Raw genomic sequence first — 14143 nt, forward strand, 5'->3', positions numbered from 1 at the left:
CAAAATACTGAACAATGCAGGAAGCATCAAAAGAAGACGGAAGGAATGCACAGGGTCACTGTACCAGAAAGAATTGACCGATGTTCAACCATTTCAAGAGGGAGCATATGATCAAGTATCAATGGTATTGAAGGACGAAGCTGCACTGAAGTCATTGAGAAAAACAAGGCTCCAGGAACTGATGGAATACCAACTGAGATATTTCAACAAACAGATGCAGCACTAGAGGTGCTCACTCATCTATGCCAGGAAATTTGGAAGACAGCTACCTGGCCAACTGACTGGAAGAGATTCATATTTGTACCTATTCCAAAGAAAGGTGATCCAATTGAACGTGGAAATTATCGAACAATACCATTAGTATTGTATACAACTAACATTATGTTGAAGATAATTCAAAAATGGCAGCAGCAGTACATTGACAACTAACTGCCAGAAATTCAAGTCGAATTCAGAAGAGGACATGGAACAAGGGATATCACTGCTGATGTCAGATGGATCCTGGCTGAAACCAGAAAATACCAGAAGGATGTTTACCTATGTTTTATTGACTACGCAATGACATCCGACTGTGTGGATCATAACAAATTATGGGTAACATTGCTAAGAATGAGATTTCCAGAACACCAATAATTGTGCTCATGAGGAGCCTGTACATACAGCAAGAGGCAGAAGTTTGAACAGCACAAGCCGATACCACGTGGTTTAAAATCAGGAAAGTGCAAGTCAGGGTTGTATCTTTTCACCATACTTGTTCAATCTGTATGCTGAGCAAACAATAGGAGAAGCTGGAGTATATGAAGGAGAACGCAGCATCAGGATTGGAGGAAGGCTCCTTAAGCTTTGATATGCAGACAACACAACCCTCCTTGCTGAAAGCGAAGAAGACTTGAAGCACTTACTGATGAAGATGAAAAACTAATAGCCTTCAGTATAGATACACCTCAATACAAAGAAAACAAAAATCCTCGCAACTGGACCAACAGGCAACATCATGATAAACCGAGAAAAGATCGAAGTTGTCAAAGGAGGCAGCAGTCAAGAAATCAAATGCCGTATTGCACTGGCCAAGTCTGCTGCAAAGGTATTAAAAAGCAAAGATGTCACTTTGAAGACTAAGGTGTGCCTAACCCGAGTCTTTGTATTTTCAATCTCCTCATGTGCATTGGAAAGCTGGACAGTGAATAGGGAAGGCTGAAGAAGAATTGACGCCCTTGAATTATGGTGTTGGTGAAGTATATTGAATACACAATGGACTTCCAGAAGAATGAACAAATCTGTCTTGGAAGAAGTACAGCCAGAATGCTTTTAGAAGCGAAGATGGCCAGGCTGCTCTCACATACTTTGGACGTGTTATCGGTAGGGACCAGTCCCTGGAGAAGAGAGCAAGACCCTCATTGAGATGGATTGACAGGGAGGGTTCCACGATGGTGGCTGCCAGAATGGGCCCAAGCATAACAACAATTGTGAGGATGGCGCAGGACCGTGCAATGTTTCCTTCTGCTGTACACGCTGAGCCAGAACCGACTGGACAGCACCTCAGAACAACAAAGGGGTTGTAGGATTAAATGTGATAATAAAACACGTAAATTGTTCAGCAAGGCGCCTGCACAAAAGTGAGCCTGACGGTCACTACTCCTCCAGGGGGTCCTAGGCCCCGGGGCGGGGGGGGGATCCGGGCCGCCCGCGGGCGGGGCGCAGCCCGGACCTGAGCCTGGTCGCCCGCCCCGCCCACGTGGGGCTGCAGCCCGTCGAATGACTCTGTGCAACGTGTTGGTGGCGGCGGCGGCGCGGGTTCTTCCGGGCGCCACAGCTTCCTGCCAAGCACCGCGCAGCCGCCGCCGCGCGGGAGCCCCGGGTGCAGGCCTCGGCGCTGGTGCGGGACCTGGGTTCCGCCGCGCGTTCCGCCCGGGCCGGCGCGGACAGACGGCACCATGCGCGCCGCGCCGCCATCCGCGCGGCTCCTGCTGCTGCTGCTGCTCGCGCTCCTGGCCGCGCCGGGCCCCCGCGCCAGCAGAGCCGAGTCCGCTCCAGCGCCGCGGCCCGACCCTGAGCCCCAGACGCGCCCGCAGCCCGGCCCCAGCTCCGGGAACGCTACCCGGCCGGGGACCGGGGCGGCGGCGGGCGGCGGCGGCAGCTCCAACAGCAGCGGCGACGCCCTGGTGACCCGTATCTCCAGCCTGCTCCGCGATCTGCCCACCCTAAAGGCGGCCGTAATCGTGGCGTGCGCCTTCAGCGCTATGCTCATCGCCTGCCTGCTGCTGCGCGTCTTCAGGTGGGTCCGCCGCCCTCTGTTTTCCTCGAGGGCAGAGCCGGCGGCATCGCCAACCTGCTGTCACCGCGCTCCCGCTCCGCTGGCGCGCACGAGCGCCCTGGGTGTGCAGCTTCGCTCGGGCCTTCAGCGCCTTGGTGCGCTCCAGCCAGGCGTGTGTCTCCCTGTCTTGCCTGGGAGGGTGGGGGCGCGGGGTGGGCGCCTTTGGTTGTCCTTTAGTACTCAGTTTAGGAATTTTCTCCCCATTCTTTAATAGTCTGTCTCATAAATGTTGCATACCATTTAAATAATTCTCTGTTAATGCTTGACATTAACTATAGCTCTCCCAATTCTGACAACCTTGCAAGGAATTGATTTTTATACCCTTTTCACAGTTGTGAAAACTGTTTTCAGAGAGGTCAGGTGGCTTATTCAAGTAAACTCAGATAGTGGAGCTCGGATTTGAACCCAGGTCCGTCTAACTTTAATCTTACCTTGCCGCTCTTCCACCCCCTTCCCTTCAGTGGCTTCCTTCCACCCCCGCTGTCCTTTTTCCATTTTCCTTTGTTCTGCTACCAAAAGAAGCAGTTCCTAGCATTGGGGAATTGGAACTGGACTTCAGAAAGCTTGGCGACCCTTGGTGGCCTCTCTGACTTTCTTTTAGTGTAGGATGCAGATGACTCTCCTGAGCCGGCGTCTGGCTGAGCTTCCTCCACATATGGTCACAGGAGCCTGAGGTATCTTGGGCAAAAGCTGGTCAGTTCTCTGAGAGGCCTTTGAAGGTTGCCCAAGTTCAGAGAGGACGTGGGGTCCCTGTGGGGACAGTGGGAAATTAGAAAAGATGACCAAGGTCCCTGGAATAGTCAGACCAAGGGGGCCACCGGGGATGTAAGGACAACATTACTCCCTAATTCCTGAGAAATCCTGTTAGAGCAGGAAATGAACCGAACGTGTCCTGTTACTCAGCCCGGCCAGTTGTGTTGAAATCTGGGTGTGTGTGCCAATTATTTTCAGAGCATTCCCTCCCCTTCCGATTGTACACACTATGTTTGATCAGTTGTTGAAGATTTGGGGCCAGAGGCTTGCTCTCCTGGGGGAGCAGAAACCAGTCCTGGGAAAGAAGGTTGTGAGGTTGGCTGGTGTGACTTTGAGTCAGAGTGTCTCCTTGTGGGTCCACAGGATCAAATGTCATTGTTCCTGAGAACACAGATGGGGGGGAACTGTGATCCCACATTCACCCCACCATCCCCTGCCTTTGTTGCCTTGATGTTCTCTGGGCTTTGAATTGGTCCGCTCCTCACCCCACTCTTCGCATTACCCACATCCCTCCTCTGCTTACAAGTTTCAGTGGCTTTCCGTAGCCAGTCCAAACTCGTTGGCTTGACCTTCAAGGCCATACTGTAGTTGCAGTCCTTGGAGCCATCAACCAGCCCTTCTGAGACTCCCCTCTCACCACTTAATTGCTCCTTCCCTGTGTTTTCTGGTTCGGCTTGGCTTTCCTGCTCTTAGTTCCTGGAGCCGAGACTGCCTTCAGCCACCAAGACCCCAGCTCTCATGCTCCTTCCTCTGTGTGTCTTCCCAGACATTCGAGTGCGGCCATTGCTTCCTTCTCTGGCCTCTCCCATCCCTATCTTTAACCAAAAAAAAAAAAAAAAAACCAAACCAAACCCAGTGCCACTGAGTCGATTCCGACTCATAGCGACCCTATAGATCAGAGTAGAGCTGCCCCATAGAGTTTCCAAGGAGCGCCTGGCAGATTCGAACTGCTGACCCTTTGGTTAACAGCTGTAGCACTTAACCACTATGCCACCAGGGTTTCCATCTTTATGCACCCTTTAATATAATCCGTATCATGCTGTGCTGCTGTGCTCAATGCCCAGCTGCCATCCAAAGCAGAGAGCACCTTTGAGGGTGGGAATGTCCAGTTAGTGCATCCTCCTTTCTCCAGTGTCCAACACGGGCCTGGCAGTCAGCAGGCGCACCTCACATTACTGAGTTCCTGAGTGTTCAACTGGAGTAGACGTTAATGCCTAGAGCAACTCTGAGCCTGGAGGTTAGGAACATTTAGCTCAAAATAGACCACCAAGCCCACAAGGACGTGCACTTTTTAAGAAGGTATTTGAACTATTTTGCCAGTCTGCTCTTTATTACCCAGGAGTGGGGGAGAAAAGAAAGCAGCATGGAGCCAGATGTGAGGGGACCGAGCTGCATGTTTGAGTTGGAGAGTCTGCACTCGGGCCTGGGAGGGAGGGGTCCTCATTTGCTTGGGTGTGGAGTGTTGAAAGAAGATTAAGGCTTCATAGGAGAGGGTGGATATGGAAACGCTCAGCCTCCTCTTTCAGGGAAGGCATTCTTGCTAGGGTGAGCCTCTAGGTGCGCAGCTGTCACCCTGGGTTCTCTGTTGACAGGAACCCTTAGAATTTTATAGCCGGGAGGGGCCTTGATGATCCACAGTCCTCACGAGAACCTTTGCACAGAGTGGAATAAGCCATTCCACTAGATCTGAGAACATTCCAGTAGTCTGTGGCCAAGGCAGGGCCAGCGTCTACCTCTGCTATTCAGTGGTCTTGACCGTGACCGCTTTACTTGCCATGCTCCTTTGTGGGCTCGGTGCATCAGGTTTATGAATGCTTGCCAGGCTGGCTGGCACCCTCCTTATCTGCTGCTTCTTCCCTCTCCCTCAGCATGCAGTCACCAAGTCCTGGGCATTCTACCACCCAAGTCTCACAGAGACTCCATCACCTCTGTCCATGCCAATGTCCCCCAACAGAAATTCCCTCCCTCTGCCACTTCTTTCTCCCTGGGCTGCCTCCACACCTTGTCTTTCCTGAGTCAGTGAGATCCTTTAGGCTGGTTTCCTGTCTCCATCCTTGTCATGGCTCCACTCCACCCTCCCTGGTATCATCTTATCTCCTACAAGCACACCCCCAAGTACACACTCCTTAGTGTGCCAGCCAGGCTGGCTCTTCATGGCCAGGCCCTACCTCCCTCTCAGTCCCCCGTTCTGGGCTCTCTCCAGTACTCCTTCGCCTGCTGTGCCAGCCTTGCTGAACATGAGTTGTTCGGCAGAGGTACCATATGGCCTCAGGTCTGAGTGTCTTGCCCCTCTCTGATCCTCTGTGTGGAGTCCCCTCTGCCACCAAGAGACTACCAGAAAAAAAACAAAAACAAAAACCTGTTCCATCGAGTCAGCTCCACCTCTTTGCGATCCCATGTTACAGTGCAGAACTGCTCCGTCCCTACGTTTCTTGGCTGTAATCTTTACAAAAGCAGATCTCCAAGCTTTTCTTCCATGGCACTGCCGGATGGGTTTGACCACCAACCTTTAGGTTAGTAGTCGAGTGCAAACCATTTGTGCCACCAGGGACCTTTTCCCAAGGCTACCAAAAACAAAAGCCAATCTCGTTGCCATCCAGTTGATTCTGACTCATAGTGACGTTATAGGACAGAGTAGAACTGCCCCATAGGGTTTCCAAGAAGCGACTGGTGGATTCGAACTGCAGACTTTTTGGTTAACAGCCAGGCTCTTAACCACTGTGCCACCAGGGCTCCTACTAAGGCTATAGAGCCAGCAAATTGCCACTTGCTCTCCCCTTCCAGGGCCCCTCTGTGCTCCAAAGCAAGCTTGGATCTTTGTATTTGGAGTCAAGAGCGTGGCTGAGCTGTCCTTCGGCCTTCTGTAGGGAGAGCGCCTGAGAGCAGGCCTGGGCCTTCATCTTCTGTGTCTATTACCTATTGTGGTGCCAGGCACACTCTGACATTTAATTAAGGTAATTTTAGCAGGTGAATGTGGAACTCAGAAGTACTGTACATTGCTGACGCCTCTCAGAATGCCCTCTGTGACTAGATGAATAGCTGGTGCTGGGAACTCATGATGTAGGAATATTTTTCAGTGGTGGCCCTTTATTTTTGGAACAATGTTGATAAAGGGGGAAGAGTGTAGTATTTTTGCTTATAAAATGGCAGTCTTAGTCTATTTGTCTGTTTTCTCTGATGGAGCCACACTGCCAGCCAACAGAACAAATATGATTCAAGAAAATTGTCAAAATTAGAAGAAAAGAATAAGCCTCACAGTGAAAGATATCTATACCTTTAACCAAGCAATTCCATTCCTAAGGTGTACACATTTTTCACGGCCATACCTATTCTTTGCTTCTAATTTTAGTAATTAGAAGGGGAAGCAAAGATGTGTATGCACTGATATTCATAGCAGTTCTGTTTCATACTGAAAAGGTTTAAGTAACCTAAGTATCCAACAATTGGGCGTTGGTTAAATAAATTATGGTAATCCTTGTAGTGAAATACTCTGCATTTGTTAAAAATGATGACATTGATAAAATACTATGTATTGTTGCCACCACTGGCCTGTCAGTGAAAGAGCTAAACAGAAGATTTCAAAGGGCAGGAGGAGAAGAAAGTAACGCATTGTAAAGACATGTGCAAAGACCTGGAGTTAGAAAACCAAAAAAAAAAAAAAAAAAAGCATGCTCAGTATTTCTCAAGGTGAAAGAACTGAAGAAAAAAAAATTCAAGTCTTGAGTCACATTATTGAAGGACTCTGTGGGCAAAATATTGAATGACACCGGAAGCATCAAAAGAAGATGGAAGGAATACACGGAGTCACTGTATCAAAAAGAACTGGTCGATGTTCAGCCATTTCAGGAGGTAGCATATGATCAAGAACTAATGGTTCTGAATGAAGAAGTCCAAGGTGCACTGAAGGCATTGGTGAAAAACAAGGTTCTAGGAATTGACAGGATACCAACTGAAATGTTTCAACATATGGAACCTACGCTAGAAGCACTCACTCGTTTATGCCAAGAAATTTGGAAGACAGCTACGTGGCCAGCCGACTGGAAGATATTCATGTTTGCACACATTCCGAAGAATGGTGATCCAACAGAATGTGGAAATTGTTGAACAATATCATTAATATCACACACAAGTAAAAAGCTGGGTTCAGAAGAGGATGTGGAATGAAGGATATCATTGCTGTTGACAGATGGATCTTGGCTGAAGGCAGAGACTACCAGAAAGATGTTTACCTGTGTTTTATTGACTATGCAAAGACATTCGATTGTGTGGATCATAACCAATATGGGTAACATCTCGAAGAATAGTAATCCCAGAACACTTAATTGTGTTCACGAGGAGCCTGTACATAGACCAAGAGGCAGTCGTTCAAATAGAACAAGGGGATACTGATTGGTTTAAAATTGGGAAGGGTGTGCATCAGGGTTGTATCCTTTCACCATGCTCATTCAGTCTGTAGGCTGAGCAAATAGCCCAAGGAGCTGGACTATATGAAGAAGAATGTGGCATCAAGATTGGAGGAAGACCTACGATATGCAGATGACACAACCTTGCTGAAAGAGAACTTGAAGCGCTTACTGATGAAGATCAAAGACTACAGCCCTCAGTATGGATTATGCCTCAACATAATCAAAATCAAAATCCTCACAGCTGGACCAGTGAGTAACATGGAGAAGTAAGTAAGTAAATGGAGAAGATATTGAAGTTGTCAGGAATTTCATTTTACTTGGATCTGTAATCGACACTCATGGAAGCAGCAGTCAAGAAATCAAATAATGTATTGGCAAATCTGCTGCAAAGGACATCTTTAAAGTATTAAAAAACAAAGATGTCACTTTGAGGACTAAGGTGTGCATGACTCAAGCCATGGTATTTTCAGTTGTCTGATATGCATGCGAAAGAATAAGGAAGACAGAGAAGAATTGACACCTTTGAATTATGGTGTTGGTGAAGAATATTGAATATACCATGGACTGCCCGAAGAACGAACAAATCTGTCTTGGAAGAAGTACAGCCAGAATGCTTCTTAGAAGCGAGGATGGTGAGACTTCGTCTTATGTACTTTGGACATGTTATCAGGAGACACCAGTCTTTGGAGCAGGACATCATGCTTGGTAAAGTAGAGGGCCAGCAAAAGTGAGGAAGACCCTCAACAAGATGGACTGACAGTGACTGCAACAATGGGCTCAGACGTAGCGGCAGTTGTGAAGATGGCACAGGACTGGGCAGCGTTTGATTCAGAGCTTCATTCTGTCACTCTGAGTTGGAACTACTCAAGGGCATCTAACAACAACAATATATTGTTGAATGAAACAGGTTACAAAGCAGCATATGTAGTATGAGTTCAATTGAATAAATAAATTATATATATATATATGAATGTGCAAAGATATGTGTACGTGTGTTAATGTGGGTGATTCTTTTCCCGTTGCGTTATTCGTTATTTAGCTCTAGGTTGTCTGAATTTGTTTACAATGAACATGTATTCATTACTTTTTCTCTGTATGTATACCCAGCTCCTTGCTGCATCCTGCATGTCTTTCTGAGGACCTGTACAAGAGTGTCTGGGTGTATGCACCCAGGAGTGAAATTTCTGAGTCACAGGGGCATTCATACCTAATTTCCTTGAGTATGCACCAGCTTACACTCTGTCCATGGTGCCTGACGGTTCTCATATCCCGGCATCATAGCCCACACTTGGTATTATCCGACTTTCTAATTTTTGCCAGTCAAACGGGTATAATTTGGTATCCCATTGCTTTGTTTTGCATTTCTTAATTTCCTACTGAGGATGGACAGCTGTCTCGTTCTCTACCTATTAGTCAATCAGAGTTCTCCTTTTTCTGAAATCATTTTTACATTTATCATATGTTTTGTAATTAAGAGAAACTATTTTTTAAGAGTGGAGTCCTTGGGTGGTGCAAACAGTTAATACACTTGGCTGCTAACCAAAAGGTCGGAGGCTTGAGTCCACCCAGAGGTGCCTTGGAAGAAAGGCCTGGCGATCTACTTCTGAAAAATCAGCCATTGAGAATCCTATGGAGCACAGTTCTACTCTGACACACATGGGGTCGCCATGAGTTGGAGTGAACTCTTTGGCAACTGTTGGTTGTTTGGTTATTTTTAAACGGAAGACAAAATTGGATGGAAGGAAAGCCTGTTGGAGACAGAAAGCCCTCTGGTGAGGGTGGGGTGTGTGAGCAGTCCTGCCAGGCATCAAATGGAGCGGTCCCTCATGGGTCGGCTAGTTGACCTGCTTGTGTAGGGCTTGTGAGAGCTGGAAGGGACTCAGCAAAGAGGCTGTCTAGGAAGTAGAAAACTGTGACTGTTTGATATCAAGAAATGTCTGGTGCGGTTGTGTTTCACAGTAACACACAGAAGCCAGTGGCCACTGTTATCAGTACCTTTTGTCCTGCATGTTCTCTTGTTATCAGTACCTTTTGCCCAGCAGTGTTTTCTTTGAGATCTGGGAGGAATCTGACATTACCGATTGGCATCTTAAGCACTGGGCAGCGGCGAGTTAAAGAAACCACCACCTTGAAACCCTGACTTCCCTGCCTCTGGGGATCCTGCCCCAGCTTTGGCGTGACTCCCAGCTCTCCCATCCATGCCATGTTTCTCCCAGATCTTGTTTGGGTGCATGCCAACCACTTCTTATTTAAAAATCTCTGGAAATCCTCTTATCGGAAATGAGGGTTCTTCTTGTGCTTCCTGGGGAGTTGGGGAGGAAGACAGAGTCCAGATGAACTGACGTTGCCCAACTTCCCCACTGGGATCCATGGCCAAATCCATGATACCGTGGACCTGGGTTCTGTCCTGAAGACACTGGAACCACCCAAGGTGACTCAGTTTATTAAGCCACGTCTTTGAAAAGGAACTCAAGATTTCCTGCTTCTCCTGGATTTTTCATCTTGTGTGTATATTTACATTTGTAATAAAAACTATTTAAAAGACTTTTGGGATTTAGAGATAGTTACCATTCTAAAATTTTGTTTTTTTTTAACTTGCTCATTAACCAAAACCAAAACAGTTGCTATCAAGTTGATTCTGACTCATGGTGACCCCATGTGTGTCAGAGTGGAACTGTGCTCCATAGGGTTTTCAGGGCTGATTTTTTGGAAGTAAATCATCAGGCCTTTCCTTCGAGGAGTCTCTGGGTGGATTCGAACTGTCAACCTTTTGATTAGTAGCTAACCCTTACCAGTTTGCTTCACCCAGAGACTCCCATTACTTGTTAGTATATCAATATTATTTTAATAAAAAAAACTGGAGCTTTAGGTGGAGCCATGGTTAGAAGGTCTGTTGTTGTAAGCTGTCAAGTTGATTACCGCTCACAGCGACCATATAGGACAGAGTAGAAGTGCCCTATACTGTTTCCTAGGCTGTAATTTTAATGGGAGCAGATCGCCAGGTCTTTTCTCTGGCAGAGCTGCTGGTGGGTTTGAACTGTCAACCTTTCGACTAGCAGCTAAGTGCTTAACCATTGCACTACCACCAGGGCTCCTTTAGAAGGTCTAGCCCTTTGTTGTGATACGGAGAGGGAATGCAGAACTTGTTTAGCTCATGACTATTTGACTAAGGTTTGATTTGGAGAAAACAGCTATAGAAGAAAACACATTCACCACCTTTCACATTTCATTTTATATGCCGCAGTGAAGAAAGAATGTTAAATAAATTTAATGTAACAGAAATCCACACTTTTTAAAGAAAGGGTAGGCCCTTGATTCCATTCTCCACCAAGTGAAAAAAATCACGGCACATGGGAAGAATAAAGTCCCTGGAGTGGCCCTCACCTGGGAAGGATTCTTCCCCCCAGGGATCATTTGGCAATATCTGGAGACAGTTTTGATTGTCAGGAGTTGGGGTGTGTGTGCTACTGGCCAAAGATGCTGCTGGACATCCCACAACACTCAGAACAGCCCCCATAGCAGAGAATTATCTAGCCCAGAATGTCAAAGGTGCTGAGGCTGAGAAACCCTGAGACTCTCGGCCGGGGCCCCTGCTCGGTGTCTGATTGTTGGCAGCCTGCAGAACTTTCCCGAACTTCCGTTTCCCATCGTTAATTAGAGCACAGGCTTCTATTGGGATGTTTAGCATGAGATTGTGCCAACCCTGCCCCTGACTCCTCTTTCAGCAGCCAAAGGTCCTGTTGCATTCAAAAACATGATTCTGAATACAGCAGTTTACACCTAACCTTCTGGTCTTGCTTCTACCCATAAACGAGATTACAGCATATGGCAAAAATAAGCAGGCAGGTGCGTCTGTCTATGAGCCTCTTTAAAATGAAATTGTTGGCTCTTTAAGCCAAGTGAGCCTCCCTTCACCCCCAGGACTCCTCCACTGACTACTAAATTCCCCCAGTGAAGGTGATGCCTCACGACTGCCCTTATTAACAGCCCTGTGACGACCCGGTACCTGCCTCTGAGTCCTGTCAGATTGGAAAGGGAGGAAAAGCCCTCTTTAATTTAGCCCTGAGCCTCTGGCTTATGTGGCTTTACCTGTATACTCTCCTGCCTATGGGCCCTTTGTGTTTGGGGGTCTTTGCATATACAGGTCCTTCTTGAGCTGCGAGGCACATCTGGGGTACAGCGGTAGGGGACAGCATCCTGAGGGAGACTTTCAACAGAGAAGGTGTCTTAGTCTCTGAATGCTGCCTTAGCAGAGATACCACGTGCCAGTGGCTTAAAGAGCAGAGATTTATTTTCTCTCAGTTCTGAAGGCTGAATGTCCAAATTAGGATCTTGGCCGTGTCGATTCCTTCCTTGTCGGCAGCCGTGGGCGTTTCTTGGTTCCTTGGTGTTCCTTGGCTTGAAGACAGCCCTTGCATGGCTTCTGTCTTCCTCCACATGTGAATATCTCTGTCTAATCTGCTCTTTTTATAACTCAGAAATGATTAGATCTGAACCTTCCCCACTTAGGTATGATCTAATTAACATAACAAAGAAAACCCTATTCCAAACAGGATTGCATCTACAGGTATAATGGTTAGGACTTCAACATGTTTTATGGGGGGTCTGGGGAGGGGATACAATTTAATCCATATGAGAAGGCTCGATGGATTGTGTCAGGTACTTGAGTTTCATGGCTGATGTTTTGGGTTTAACCGCTGGCAAAGGAAAGTCCTGAAACCATGAAGAGAGAATCGTATTATGGTTTCACTTCAAAAATATATATTTAATCTGAGTGCAGTCCTCCAGGAATGGAGCCTGGAGCTTCATCTTTCAGAGGGTGCAAGGAGGAGGAAATCCACACCCATTGGCAGATGTGGAGCAGAGGAAGGGCTGTGGCAAAGGGCATGGGTGGGAGGCAGGCAGGACTGTGGAGATGCAGCACACATTGCCTGAGTGTAGAATTTCTTCACATTCAGAGCTCCTCTGATCTACCCTGTCCCCATTGTACAGATCAGGAAACTGAGGGCTTTGCTAAGATCACCTGGTGAATTTGTAGGAAAAGTAGGACTTAAGCCTAGGTGTTTTCTGATGCTCAGCTTGGCCTTTTCTGGGCTTCCAAAAATTGGGGGCTGGGCTTTGGCCTTTTTCAGATGGGTCTCTCCAACAGTGAGCCAAAGACCCTGCAGACAGCACAGTTGAGTGGACGGAGCATTCTGTCCAGTGTGTCTAAAGAGCACCTACTGTGAACATGGAGCCTTCCATGCTAGGTGCCATGGGAATACATCAGAGGCCAAGGAGCTTTTGGTTCAGTCTAGGCATAGGAAGGATAATGCCCTTGGATAATTCTAGTTGGCAGACAAAAAGCAATTCAGTTCAATGGGGAAGTCATGTTCCAAAAGCAACATGTGATGAACTGTGAAGAATGGCCACAGTGGGTTTGCCCCAGGGACAGAGTGGCCTGTGAAGGCTGCATGAGGAGTAGAAAGGTTAGGACTTGGAAGAAGGGCGGGAAGAACAGGTTTTTCTAGGGTCAGATGGGCAAAGCAGGTGTTGCTGCATGTGGGCTTTGTGAAAATGACCTTTTGTAAATCATAATGATGGTAATAATGATAGCACTAATATTTATGAAGGGGCTCTGGTGGCACAGTGGTTAAGACCCATGGTGTGATATGGCTGTGAACCAAAAAGGTTGGCAGTCCAGATCCACCAGCTGCTCCTTGGAAACCCTATGGAGCAGTTCTACTCTGTCCTATAGGGTTGCTATGAGTCGCAATTGAAACCCTTACTGCGTACTAGTGCTAAGCATTTTATATGTGTTTCCTTGTGCCTGTGAGGGGTGCACTCTTGTGGTCCCTATTTTGCAGATGAGGAAACCAAGGCGCAGAGTGCTGAAGTATCTTGCTCAAGGCTGCACATCTGGTGAAGGGGAGGAGTCTGACTCCCAGTCTGCTTTCTTTTCCCTAGCCCTGTTGTGGCTGGATTTTGGAAGGCACAGATCCCAGATGGAGGAGTTTGGAATTTGTAGTGGTTCAGAGGGGCGAATGGAGAATTTGATGCCAGGAGTGAAATCGTCCGAGGGTTGCTTTAGAATTGCTGGTGCTTAATAAGTGTTTGCTGAATGAATGGGTGAATAGCCACATGGCTGTGGTGGAGGCATGGGATGATTGGGGAGACCTGTAGAAGGTGCTAGAAGAACCAGTCAGGAGGACTGGAGGCCCAAGGGGATGTAGAGGAGGAGGAAGAACAAAGAGTCAGGATGACCTGAAGGGCCTGGAGAAGGGGTACCATGAGGGGATTGGTCAGGCAGGGAGATAGCGTGTGGAAATACCAGCCACAAACTGGATATCAGGCTTGAGGTGGAGGGGGTCGGGGGTATTTGCTGAGCAGTGACGGGGCTAACATAAAGCGTTGGTGGGAGGTGATGAGGACTGACATTTCCATGTTTCCCCTGTCGTGGGGCCACTTGTGACATGTGTCCCAAGCACAGCACAGGATGACCTCAGAGTTTTCAGGCTGTGTTCAGGTCCCCTGGGTCCACCAAAGAGTCCCCCGTGGGTGTTTGCTGCTGCCCCTGAGCCAACAGAACTGCCCCTACAGGCTGCCTGCCTTCCTTGCTTTCCATCTCCCTTCCCTCACCTGGCACCTCATTTCAAATGCAGCGGACCCAGCCCTTTGCAAACACACTTGA

General features: G+C 47.7%; 1 protein-coding gene across 1 annotated transcript in view; it reads left to right on the top strand.

Annotated features, from left to right (window-relative positions):
• The first annotated feature begins 1934 nt into the window (after positions 1–1934).
• The window catches only part of FAM174B (family with sequence similarity 174 member B), a 45660-nt gene continuing 33451 nt past the window's right edge, over positions 1935–14143 (top strand). The window contains exon 1 of the mRNA XM_010593848.3: positions 1935–2275. Coding sequence (XP_010592150.2) covers positions 1935–2275 — 341 coding nt within the window. The remainder of the gene's footprint in view (positions 2276–14143) is intronic.

This window comes from Loxodonta africana, chromosome 13 (genome assembly GCF_030014295.1).
Source record: "Loxodonta africana isolate mLoxAfr1 chromosome 13, mLoxAfr1.hap2, whole genome shotgun sequence".
NCBI classification, from domain to species: Eukaryota; Metazoa; Chordata; class Mammalia; order Proboscidea; family Elephantidae; genus Loxodonta; species Loxodonta africana.